Source organism: Rutidosis leptorrhynchoides, chromosome 4 (assembly GCF_046630445.1).
Source record: "Rutidosis leptorrhynchoides isolate AG116_Rl617_1_P2 chromosome 4, CSIRO_AGI_Rlap_v1, whole genome shotgun sequence".
Lineage (NCBI taxonomy): Eukaryota > Viridiplantae > Streptophyta > Magnoliopsida > Asterales > Asteraceae > Rutidosis > Rutidosis leptorrhynchoides.
This window is the reverse complement of record NC_092336.1, coordinates 272,936,784-272,949,208: the sequence shown is the minus strand read 5'-3', so window position 1 is coordinate 272,949,208 and position 12,425 is coordinate 272,936,784. Positions and strand designations below refer to the sequence as shown.

The following is a 12,425-nucleotide window of genomic DNA, read 5'->3' as shown; positions in this document are numbered from 1 at the left end:
CAAAAATATTGGTGAGTTATAGGTTTAACCTATATTTATCAAATCGTAATAATAGACCACAAGATTTCATATTTCAATATACATCCCATATATAGAGATAAAAATCATTCATATGGTGAACACCTGGTAACTGACCTTAACAAGATGCATATAGAATATCCCCTATCATTCCGGGACTCCCTTCGGACATGATGAATTCGAAGTACTAAAACATCTGGTACTTTAGATGGGGCTTGTTGGCCCAATAGATCTATCTTTAGGATTCGCGTCAATTAGGGTGTCTGTTCCCTAATTCTTAGATTACCAGACTAAAAAGGGGCATATTCGGTTTAATAATCCAGCCATAGAATGTAGTTTCATTTACTTGTGTCTATTTTGTAAAACATTTATAAAACTGCATGTATTCTCATCCCAAAATATTATATTTTAAAAGTGGGACTGTAACTCACTTTCACAGATTTTTACTTCGTCGGGAAGTAAGACTTGGCCACTGGTCGATTCACGAACCTATAACAAATATGTACATATATATATCAAAGTATGTTCAAAATATATTTACAACATTTTTAATACGTTTTGCTGTTTTAAGTTTATTAAGTCAGCTGTCCTCGTTAGTAACCTACAACTAGCTGTCCACAGTTAGATGTACAGGAAATAAAGCAATATATATTATCTTGAATCAATCCACGACCTCGTGTATACAAGCCTCAGGCTAGATCACGAATCAAAGTATATATAATATTTTGGAATCAACCTCAACCCTGTATAGCTAACTCCAACATTACTGCATATAGAGTGTCTATGGTTGTTCCGAAATATATATATATAGATGGGTCGATATGATATGTCAAAACATTGTATTCGTGTCTATGGTATCCCAAGATTACATAATATATTAGAATACATGTATAATACAATATGAGTTAGCTAGGATATGATTAATATAGATTTGTTACCAATTTTCACGTAGCTACAACAAGAAAAATTATCCAATCTTTTTTTACCCATAACTTCTTCGTTTTAAATCCGTTTTGAGTGTTTCAAGGATGTGTAATTTTGTTTACTTGTAAATAAGTCATGAATGATTACTAATATTTTTGTAATTTTATAAGATATTTCATGCTAGTTGCCAAATGATGGTTCCCACATGTGTTAGGTGACTCACAAAGGCTGATAAGAGCTGATCATTGGAGTGTATATACCAATAATAAATACATTTAGAAGCTGGGTATTGTACGAGTACGAATACGAGCAGAATTGTTGATGAAAATGAACGAGGATGTAATTGTAAGCATTTTTGTTAAGTAAAAGTACTTTGATAAGTGTTTTGAAGTCTTTCAAAAGTGTATGAATACATATTAAAACACTACATGTATATACATTTTAACTGAGTCGTTAAGTCATCGTTAGTCGTTACATGTAAGTGTGGTTTTGAAACTTTTAGGTTAACGATCTTGTTAAATGTTGTTAACCCATTGTTTATTATATCTAAAGAGATGTTAAATTATTACATTATCATGATATTATGATGTATTAATATATCTTAATATGATATATATACAATTAAATATCGTTACAACGATAATCGTTACATATATGCCTCGTTTCGAAATCCTTAAGTTAGTAGTCTTGTTTTTACATATGTAGTTCATTGTTAATATACTTAATGATATGTTTACTTATCATAATACCATGTTAACTATATACATCCATATATATAACATCATAAAGTTTTTACAAGTTTTAACGTTCGTGAATCACCGGTCAACTTGGGTGGTGAATTGTCTATATGAAACTTATTTCAATTAATCAAGTCTTAACAAGTTTGATTGCTTAACATGTTGGAAACAATTAATCATGTAAATAACAATTTCATTTAATATATATAAATATGAAAAAGTTCAGATCACTACACTACGGTCTTATCATACCACCACCACTATATCATTTTAAAGTTTTTTAATTTATGTTTAATTTTTTTTATTTTCTTGGCAAAGAAACAAAAACTATGTTTTATTTTATGTTTTATACTTAACACATTTTTCTAATACTTTGGGAGGTGATCCTCACACACTACTTTTTGATCCATGTATATTTTTATCTCATAAACTTTTAGTTATGCCCCTAAATTGATCAACTTATATTATTATTATTATAAATATAAATATAATTAAGGGTAAAATAGATAATTAAATGTATGTGCTAGAATTACCTTTAATAAAGTCTCTCTCCTACTAAACACATATTTTCCTTTCGTTCATCAGGCTTCAATTTCACAATTTTCATTCTTCATTCATTTGCTTTCAGCTGATTCTTCTGTAAGTTTCTCTCTGCATTGTTTATTTCTTCAATCTGTTTTTACCTTCATGTCACTCCAATTGCGTTTTAACTTTACAAACCCTAGTTCTCAAAACAACATCACGGAGTTCACTTTACTCGTGTTATATCACAATTCCTGTATATTTCTATCATTATTTGATCAATTGGAGTTTTTAACTGTGTCACATTGTATGTAATTGCGTCTGTTACCTTTTGATTTGTGTGAATGAAAAGTTCCTTTTTTTAATCAATTTCATGTTTTTGTTAATCGGTTACTACGACATTTATATGAATTTTGTTGCTTTGGGGATTTTTGTGTTGTGACCTAATTTTTATACATGTAAATTAATATAGGGCTTTGGATACTTTGAGAAGACCTTGATTCACTAATTTGTATATTTGATTCACATTCACAATTAAATCAAACCAAAATCGATTTTTAAGGAATCCTCATATTAGGGTTAATGGCACAAAAAGTACCAAGCTTTATCAAATTTCTCTTTTTTGGTACCCTTATTATATTGATGGAAGGTAGCTAAGTTGTTTTATACTACCAAAAACCGATTTTTAGACCTTTTGAAACATCACAGCACTACAAAATGTTTTTTTGAATGATGGTGCTGCATTTTTTTTACTGTCAAAAGGCTATTTTTTACCATCTGAAGCATCACACTACACAAACAATCCTTTAGTTAACATTTTAGAAAAAGTTACCCGAATCATATACGATAAATCCCTTCTGTTTGAGGGAAAAAAAAAAAAAAAAAATCCTTTGATACCTTTATATAATCTAAAGAAAGTTGAGTACCTGTAATGGGAAATTTGGTGAAGTTGGGAACTTTCAGCCCTATTTACCCCTCATTTTACTCGTGATACATATATGATTTATCGATTTTTTTTCTATAAGCAGTGTATTCTCTTTTAGATATTTTAATCATCAATTGATTGTATAACAGGAAAGTATAAACTCTCTGATATTTCAGGATCAAGATGAGTGGTACACCTAATAAGCGGGTGCACGATGATAGTGGAGGTAATTCCTCCGTTGCAAGGTGTTCTCATACACAAGATGATTCTGGATCATACTCTAGCATGGGGCCCACAAACCCTAAGCTGGCTAATCCATCTGCTCCTAGTGATTATCATGCTGCTTCCCTTGATACCGGACACGATGCCCGCTTACCGAAAGTTCCGCGGACTGAAACGAATTTACGCAGATCGCCATTGCTTCCAATGTACCGGATGCAGTCATCATCGTCCTTGAACGACTCTCAATCTGATCATGCTGTAAAACTCGAGGAAAGGTTTGATTCAAGAGATAATGTTAATAATAACGTTAGAGATTCGAAGGCTGAGAATCGTGATGTGAAGGCACAATCAAAAGAATTGTTTCAAGGTGCTAGAAGTGATAAAGATGTTAGGTATACGAGCGATGGTCATAAAGAGACCAAGTATGAAGTTAAGACTGAAAAGGAAGCATACAAATCAATGAAAGAATCAAAAGATCACTACAAGTCTGGTGGAAACTTGGAACAACAATGGCACACATCACGCAGTAGTAATGTGCATGGACAAATGAATTACACCGAAGCACGTGAGGCTGTTTCGGAAAACAAGGCTGATGTAAAAGATATGGACATAAAAAGGAAAGATGGGAAACATCAGGAATGGGGAGACAATAATAAAGATAGAAACGAATGTCAGAGTAACATCTATAATGAAATGAAAGATCCTACAAAGGAAAAAGAAATCGATAGAAAACATTTACAGAAGGAAAATGAGAAAGTGAGAGATAAAGAAAAAGATGCAGATGTATTATCATCATCATCTAAAGCTATGGATCAGAAGAATCAGAAAGTTACAGACGGAGAAACTAATGACAAGACATTAGAGAAAAATGTTGAGATTGAAGGGGAGAAACGAAACAAAGGTTTCGAAAAAGATTTGGATAATGTGGAAGGGAGTACCGACACAGAGAGGAATTCTTTTAATTATGGTGTTCAACAGCGGAAGCTGATGCTTCGACATAGGGGCAGTCCACAGATTGGCAATCGGTATGTGTTATTAATTGAAACGTTTTTTGATCAATTACTTCTAACTACTAGTTTTGAAAATTGAATTATTATGTCATATTTATAGCTAAATTAGTTTTGTATGCTATCTTTTCGATCTGATCCTTATCACATAATCCTTGATGATTTTTCCTTTATTAACATGATTTGTGATGTTATATTAATATATATACCTTTTTTGTTCTCACTCGTGTGCAATTAGGGCGGTAGAGTTTTAACTAAAATCCAAATACTTGTAAAACATGTTTAATAATCCTTTCTAACTGATCCTCACTATGTATTTGAACATCTTTGTAATTATTGAACACTCACATTTTTTATCATGTTTGAATAATATTCGTTGGCTGTACGGATTATTTTTAAGTATTATATATTGTTTGACCATCCATTTTAAGTACATTTTCATCTGATAACTCTTGAATTCTGTCTATTTTCGCATTCAAGTCAGATTAAATATCTGCAAGATAATTTCTATTATCATTGTTTTCTTGCATAAAACATCTGGTGACGTATCTTTCCTATTAAATCTTTGCAGGTCTAATGGTAAGCAGATATTCTTTTTGAACAATTGATCAGGGAGTTTTATGCTTGTTTATAATAACTTAAACTCATCCATGGTACAAAAGTATCTTTGTTTTAATTCGTGCTTCGTAGTATTTTGACTTTTTATCTTGCGTTATTCTATTCTTATGTTTTAAGATTTAGTTATTGCTCAATCTCGGAATCTTTCTCTTTTACTTAGTTTGAATAAATTTGACGTATAAAACATTACATCATCTGAGGATTAGTAATTGCAGCACTTAGTACCACACTAGATGCATTCATTTTTTGGAAACCATAGTGTGTATATTATTGAAACTTGAGATATAATTAAATTGACATTAAAACAAGACAGAATGGTTTGATTTCTTTAGAGTGGTTGGTCTGCTTTCCCTAAAGCCTAGAAAAGCATTAAGAATAATTTCAATCATTAGTTTTTATTTTTTTTTGCTTTCCTAGTGTTATGGTTTTCATAGTGTATAAGGAATTGTCTACTTTTTTTTTTTTTTTTTTTTTTAACTAAATCTTATATATTAAAAAAAAAAAAACTGAGACAGGCCCGCTACTAAACCTTAGTTATTCAATTGAAAGAGGCCCATTAACAAGTCTAACATACAATAGTAACCAAAAATGGCATGCTAAGTAATTAAAGCTTTGTATCGACTTCTGACGTTTTTTTTACAAGAATGTTTTACTAATCAGTTAGGAATTATATAACTCTTAGTGTTGAAGCTGGATCTTGTTAATTGATGAAAAGATTCTTGAAAATCTGATACATGTTTTCTGATTCAGAACCAATTAATATCTATTGTAATTTTGTTACTTGCTCACCTTAAAAGATTTGGACTTCTTCTTCGTTATATTCTAAGATAGGATAGGATAAAATTCCCATCGATTGAAATTCCCTGCTATGTTTGAAGTATCCCTTATACTATAACTTGCTTATCAAGGAACTTGGTAAAACAAGTAAACACAATTAAAGGGAACTAATTATACAAGGAAACTAAGTTTTTAATATCAAAATACTATAAACTCCAACAATCGTTAAAATATTACCCCCAACCCCCTTTGACTATTTCGATTCGTATTACTGTATTAAGGTGTTATACGTTTGGCTGCCATAATTTGTGAAGATCTGTATATTCTGTTAAGTGCATTAAGTGTATGGGTATGGGTGGATCCCCATGGCGTGTTATTACCTATTGGTTTATATGACCCCTTTTATATTGGTTTATATGACCTCTTTTATATTGGTTTATATGACCCCTTTTAGTTTATGTAGATTCTCCTTAGACGTATCCCGTATATGTTTTACTAACCGTGCTAAATGTGGCAATGATAACTCAATGAGTCAACGTCTTACACTGCATTTAATATTAAGTTGTGTTTTCACACTAACACGCACGTTACTTTTTGGGTTTTGATAAAATAATAAGCACAATAAAGAAAGATATTTATATTGTTTCGCCAAAATTATATCATGTTCTAAATACTATATCACTAATATCGTTTTCATATAACAAGCTAGTTATTGTTTGGTCCGGATGAATAATTTCGTTTGAACACATTCATTTTTTATTAATTTAGGGTTTCATTTGATAATCCTTGAAAAATCCTAATCTTGTAGGTGGTTTAAAATGATAACTAATGTTGGGATATGCGTTTCCTGCATACAAGCCAATATATCTACGATTCTAATGCTCATAGTAACATACTGAAAATCAATACAAGCATCAGTTTGTTGATTTTGGTGAAAAATTCTTCCAAATTTGGGAGATTTTACAGCAATATTAAGTGGTTGAATTTATGTTGTTTATTAAATAAATGTTTATGTGCCTTCCTTAGGTGTTGTTTCTTGTTTGTAAGCCTGAGTTTCCTAGGTTGCTATTTCTTTGTCATTGCATTACTTGTAGTAAAGTTGATATATATTCACTTTATTTACAAATAAGACACGATAGTACAGATCCACATTGTTGTAATCGACTGCAAAATAAATTTGTATACATCAAGGGTAATAAGAAATGGCATTTAAATATGAAACTCTTTTAATTTGTTCTTTGTAATATATGATATATACTCCCTTTGCAGTTAAGAGGCCATTGTAGCTATAATTTAGTTCATTTTGTTGTTAACTGCATATGAAAGGTTGTAATAATATTATGAATACAGGTAAAGGTGATGTGTCAGCTGTATTATACAGAGTTGGTGAATGCATGCAAGAATTGATAAAACTATGGAAGGAGTATGAAAAATCTGAAAAATTAAAGACATCTGAAACCTCGATAACTGGCCCTACTCTTGATATTCGTATACCTGCCGAGCATGTTTGTGCTACTAATCGCCAAGTAAGATATTTGCTTCCAGTGTTATTTAGGCATCATTTACCTAAAACTTATGACAATAAGTGAATAAGCCTCCTTGAACCATAAATTACAGTTTTATCATTTGTTGCAATATCCTGGTTATAGTAGTTTTCATGTTTGACTTGTAAAATGCATGTGCAGGTTAAAGGGGGGCAGTTATGGGGCACAGACATATACACTAACGACTCTGATCTGGTTGCCGGTATACCTTATTTTATGGTTCTTTTATGACAGGTTTATTACATTTACGTATTTCATGAAATTGTAACTTATTATGAACTGATTTCTTTCTTTTATTCAGTTCTAATGCACACTGGCTACTGTCGTCCAACTGCGTCTCCTCCTCCACCTGCTGTTCAGGAGTTACGAGCTACTGTCAGAGTCCTCCCTCCTCAAAACTGTACGTTTATACACAACATTGTTTGTGTAATGTGGTACTTTAGTATTTAAGTCTTCCCCATTTGCTCAAATACCTTCATGTTCATGATACAACCACTGTTGTAAAATTCGGCCGAGTCGGTTGTTGCATCAGTTTGGGGACTAAACCGTCTCGTTTTGGCGATAAACTCAAAGTCGGTCAACACTAAAAGTCGGGTCAAAGTCTGTCTGAGTCAAAGTTGGTCAAAATTTTAAACATTTTTGTATAATCATATCTTGTGCAATAAATCTATATTGAAATATTTATGTTTTATGTTTGATATATGTATATATGTATGTGTAATATATGTGTATATATTTAATTTATCACTAAAATTCAACGTTGGTCAACGTCCCTGTCTCGTCCCCAACTCGACCGACTTGTCCCTCCAAGGTCCCGACCAACTCGTCCCGGACTCGCGACTTTTACAACCTTCGATACAACTATAAGGTTTGAGTCTTTATCAGTTAGGACTTCGTTATGTGTTTTTGTTTAGGTTGATAATGTGTCAGGGATCTAACAAATTTTGTGGTAAATTCGTAGGTTATGGTTCTACACTGCGAAACAATGTCCGGTCTCGTGCATGGGGGGCTGCTATTGGTTGCAGTTATCGTGTAGAGCGATGTTACATTGTGAAGGTGAGAAAAGTTTTCTGTTTGTTTATCTCAACAGTTTGTTACTTACCCCATTTCATTTTATTTATTACCCCATTTCATTTTATTTATTTTTATTATCAAATAAATTACAGAAAGGTGGTGGGACAATTGATCTTGAGCCTTGTCTTACACATACATCCACTGTAGAACCTACTCTTGCTCCTGTGGTTGTAGAACGCACGATGACTACAAGAGCTGCAGCATCGGTATTATATTTTTATTCATATCCTTCAACATTCAATTCATCATTTCAACATATACTTAAACATTTACGTTTAGTTTGCATGTTATGTTCACTCTCTGTATTCGTGCTTTCCTGCTACCTCATATGTCTGGCTGCATAACAGTTAATTGCTGTGCAAGGTGAATAATAGACCTAGACAATTAAGTTTATACTAGTATACAATATACAATTATCATTAAAAAATAATCCTATTATGTGAAACTTTATTGCTGCAGCAAGGAAACTTTTTGATGGCTTAGTTTATTTCTATTTCTATGAAACTTTAGTGTTCCCTATTTATTCCTAATGTGAAGAGTTAAAGATAGCTATATAACTTTTTTTTTTTTTTTTTTTTGCCTCGTTGAAGTGCAATAGTGTGACAGTTTGTTGCTTATCTAGATCAGTTGTATATCTTACAATATTTATTTTGATTTTGTTTTCATAGAACGCTCTTCGTCAGCAAAGATTTGTGCGTGAAGTGACATTACAATACAACCTTTGCAATGAACCCTGGTATGTCTTCTTATTCACAATGGGCCCCTCTCCTTTTATTACTATTTCTTTTATCTGCCTTGTGCATATTTTTAGCAACTTTGTAAAAGTCACGCTTTGGCCTCCATGCTTGTAAGGTTATTGTTTTAACAGAATAATATCCCTAATATAACCCAAACGTTGTTTTACGACTTTGCTATGTACTTGCAATCTATGCTGCCTAAGTTTCTGCTTACACATATGAGATTTTCATATGGCCAGCCGGAATAATCCACTGAAATTTGCAACAAACACATATAATTCAAAATCATTAATGTCTTACCTAAGAAAGCATAGTTGTTAACCTCAATATGAACCATAAAAAAACAGTTCATATTCGTAAAAAGATATATAGTTCACAATTTCGAGATTTAAGATACAAAGCTTTAAACAAATGATCTCCTGAATTGTTGAATATGATTTCCTTTATAATATGTAGACATGGTTGTATAGGTACTCGGTATATGGAATTATTAACCCAAACATATTTCCAACAAATAACTAACAAAGGTAAAATAATAACATGCGTTTAAGAAAATAATTAATACAAACAGGTGATAAACTCTTCAACTGAATAACATACCCAACAAAAGTGTGGTGGAAAACGAAGATGTCGAATTAGATGTCTGAGTTTTTAGAGAAAGTTATGAAAGCTATATACGAGTTAAAAAGGAAAGATGAATCATCAAACATCAAACACTGGCTGCTCAACTGTTTGAGCGCAATGCGGTGGTGTTGATTCCGATTCGAAAAAGGTAGAATGCCTGGTCGAAAGTCCAGTACAGAAGTAGTAGGCGTGTTCGTTTTTGTGTGTCATACTTCAAAGAGACTCAAGCTACCATAGTTTGATGTCAAAAACAAAAAGAAAAAGTAAAAAGTAAGCAAGCAACCAAACTGCCTTTGTTCACAAATCACAATTAAACCTGAATTCCACAACTAGCCAGTGGCTGCTAGTTTGTGTGGGCTCACACACCTGTGTGTAATAATCAAAAATCAATCGATTAACAAATATTTATACTCAATAATTTATAAATTGGATCCATAAACCCTGACTAACACCTAGTAATCGATAAATATAACATACAACACATATCACACCACAGAACACCTAAGGTTTGCGTAGCTTATAAGATCATATCAGGAATTTAACTCCGTATTAGCTATACAAAAGGGGAAGAAATAAACATACTTGTGAAATCCGTTAATGAAGATATAAAGGATAAAGGATTAACTTTTATTGCAATTTAGAAAACAACAACAAACAGAAACATAGAAAAAAAACCTTACCCAATTCAAATTTAACAATCTTCAGTTCTTCAATGTGTGTTGATGAACTATTCACTCCTCAAGTAGTTGTAAGTTATCTTTGATTACTATATATGTGAGTGACATATAAGGTTGCGTGTTTGCAGGATTAAGTATAGTATAAGTGCAATTGCGGACAAAGGTCTGAAGAAGCCTCTATTTACTTCTGCAAGATTGAAAAAGGGTGAAGTTCTGTACTTGGAAAGCCATGAACGCAGGTGACATGCCACTCATTTTTTGGTGTGAATTATTACTGAAAAATTGTCTTTTATAATTGAGAAATTGTATTTTTTTCTCTCTCTCTTCTTTTTAGCTTTATAATTGTGATTGTATTTTTGTGTTAATGCAAAGGTATGAGCTATGCTTCAATGGAGAAAAGATGGTAAAAGCAACATCTAATGAAGCGGAGACAAATGCTGTGGATAGCGATAATAATAATAGTAATAGTAATAGTAATAGTAATATGATGGATGTATTCAGATGGTCAGTGTGTAAGAAGCCTCTTCCCCAGACTATTATGAGCTCAATTGGCATCCCGATGCCACCTGAACATCTACAGGTATGTAAATGTTCTTTCTTTTACATTTTGTACTAATATGAAATGTTGAATTGTGTCAAGAAATGCAAACGTGACGGTGTTTGTCTGTAGGTGTTGGAAGAGAATCTGAATTGGGAAGACATTCAATGGTCGCAGACTGGTGTTTGGATTTCGGGAAAGGAATATCTTCTTTCCAGACTTCATTTTTTATCCCCTCCTATCTAAAGCCGCCTAACACAAGGTTCATGTTGTGCTTTCAAATAAGACTTGTTTATAATTGGTTATGTTATATGTTTTATGTTTCACTATTTTAAACATGGATGATATAGTTAATCTTATGTTGTATTGCAATAGTTGATGACATAATAAAATGGTTAAGATTATTTTTTTTGAAAAGCAGGATGAAATAAAAACCAAAACAAGGAAACAAAACAAGGCATCGACCGCACAAAGGAAATGCCGATCCACAAAAACACGAACAACAAAAGGGAAGCAGAGAAAGCAACCCACACGAGATTATAAAACTAAAAATACATAAGGGTTTACAAGCCAATTTAACCAATCGATATGATTTCCTTTAATTCTACTCGAGATCCATTCGAACGACTTAACTTGTATTTCGTTTACAATTACCGAGGCACTCCAAGAGTCATTTTGGAAAACCTTCATGTTACGATTTTTCCACAAGTAGTAAGCACCAACCCATACGACGGCTTGCCAAATTTTGTGGCCTAGAGCTGACATGGCGAGAGATGAGTTCCCCTCAAGAATCCCGACACTTAAAGGAGAGGAACTACCAAAATTCCACCATTTATGAATTCGATTCCAAACTTCAAGAGAAAATTTACATTTAACAAGGAAATGTTCAACCGATTCAAGATCGTCGTCGCAAACGGGACACCGAACGCTATGTAGATCAATACACTTTTTGTCGAGCTCAATCCGAACCGGAATTCTATTCCTCAAGGATCTCCACACAAAAATTTCAACCTTTTTGGGGACCAAGTTATTTCTCAAAGTTTTTTGGGCTTGGACATTAGGATTACCGAGAATATGAACATCAAGAAGTGAAGATAACTTCTTAACCGTAAAATCACCATTAGCCGCGAGCACCCACTTCCACGATTCACGAGCATTTAAATCAAAATGAAACGAACGAATAAGATTTTCAACTTCAGACAATTCATCAGAAGTTCTACCTGATGGAACACGAGCCCAAGCCCAAATAGGAAGAAAACCTGTTGAAGTAGCCGCACCAGAAGCAATCGGCTCATTCAGAACTGGACCAGAAAGAGTCTGCCACAAGTTTGTAGTTGTATGACAATTTGCATCAACTTGTGGAGCTGTTGTTCTCTGACTTACTGATGCTTTAGGACATGAACCTGACTGAAGACCGCCTCCTGTTGCTGCTGCTGTGTTGGATGAAACTGCTGCTGCCACCAAAGAACCTCCATCTCGAG

At 33.0% G+C, this 12,425-nt stretch overlaps 1 protein-coding gene across 1 annotated transcript; it reads left to right on the top strand.

The window, feature by feature from the left end:
* The first annotated feature begins 3,246 nt into the window (after positions 1 to 3,246).
* On the top strand, positions 3,247 to 11,333 carry LOC139841615 (uncharacterized). Its single transcript, XM_071831828.1, has 11 exons — positions 3,247 to 4,373; positions 4,927 to 4,934; positions 7,077 to 7,276; positions 7,436 to 7,496; positions 7,596 to 7,694; positions 8,256 to 8,350; positions 8,461 to 8,574; positions 9,037 to 9,104; positions 10,535 to 10,645; positions 10,779 to 10,986; positions 11,077 to 11,333. The coding sequence occupies exons 1-11, from the start codon at positions 3,310 to 3,312 to the stop codon at positions 11,188 to 11,190; spliced, it is 2,142 nt and encodes a 713-aa protein (XP_071687929.1). The 5' UTR covers positions 3,247 to 3,309; the 3' UTR covers positions 11,191 to 11,333.
* Positions 11,334 to 12,425: the final 1,092 nt, after the last annotated feature.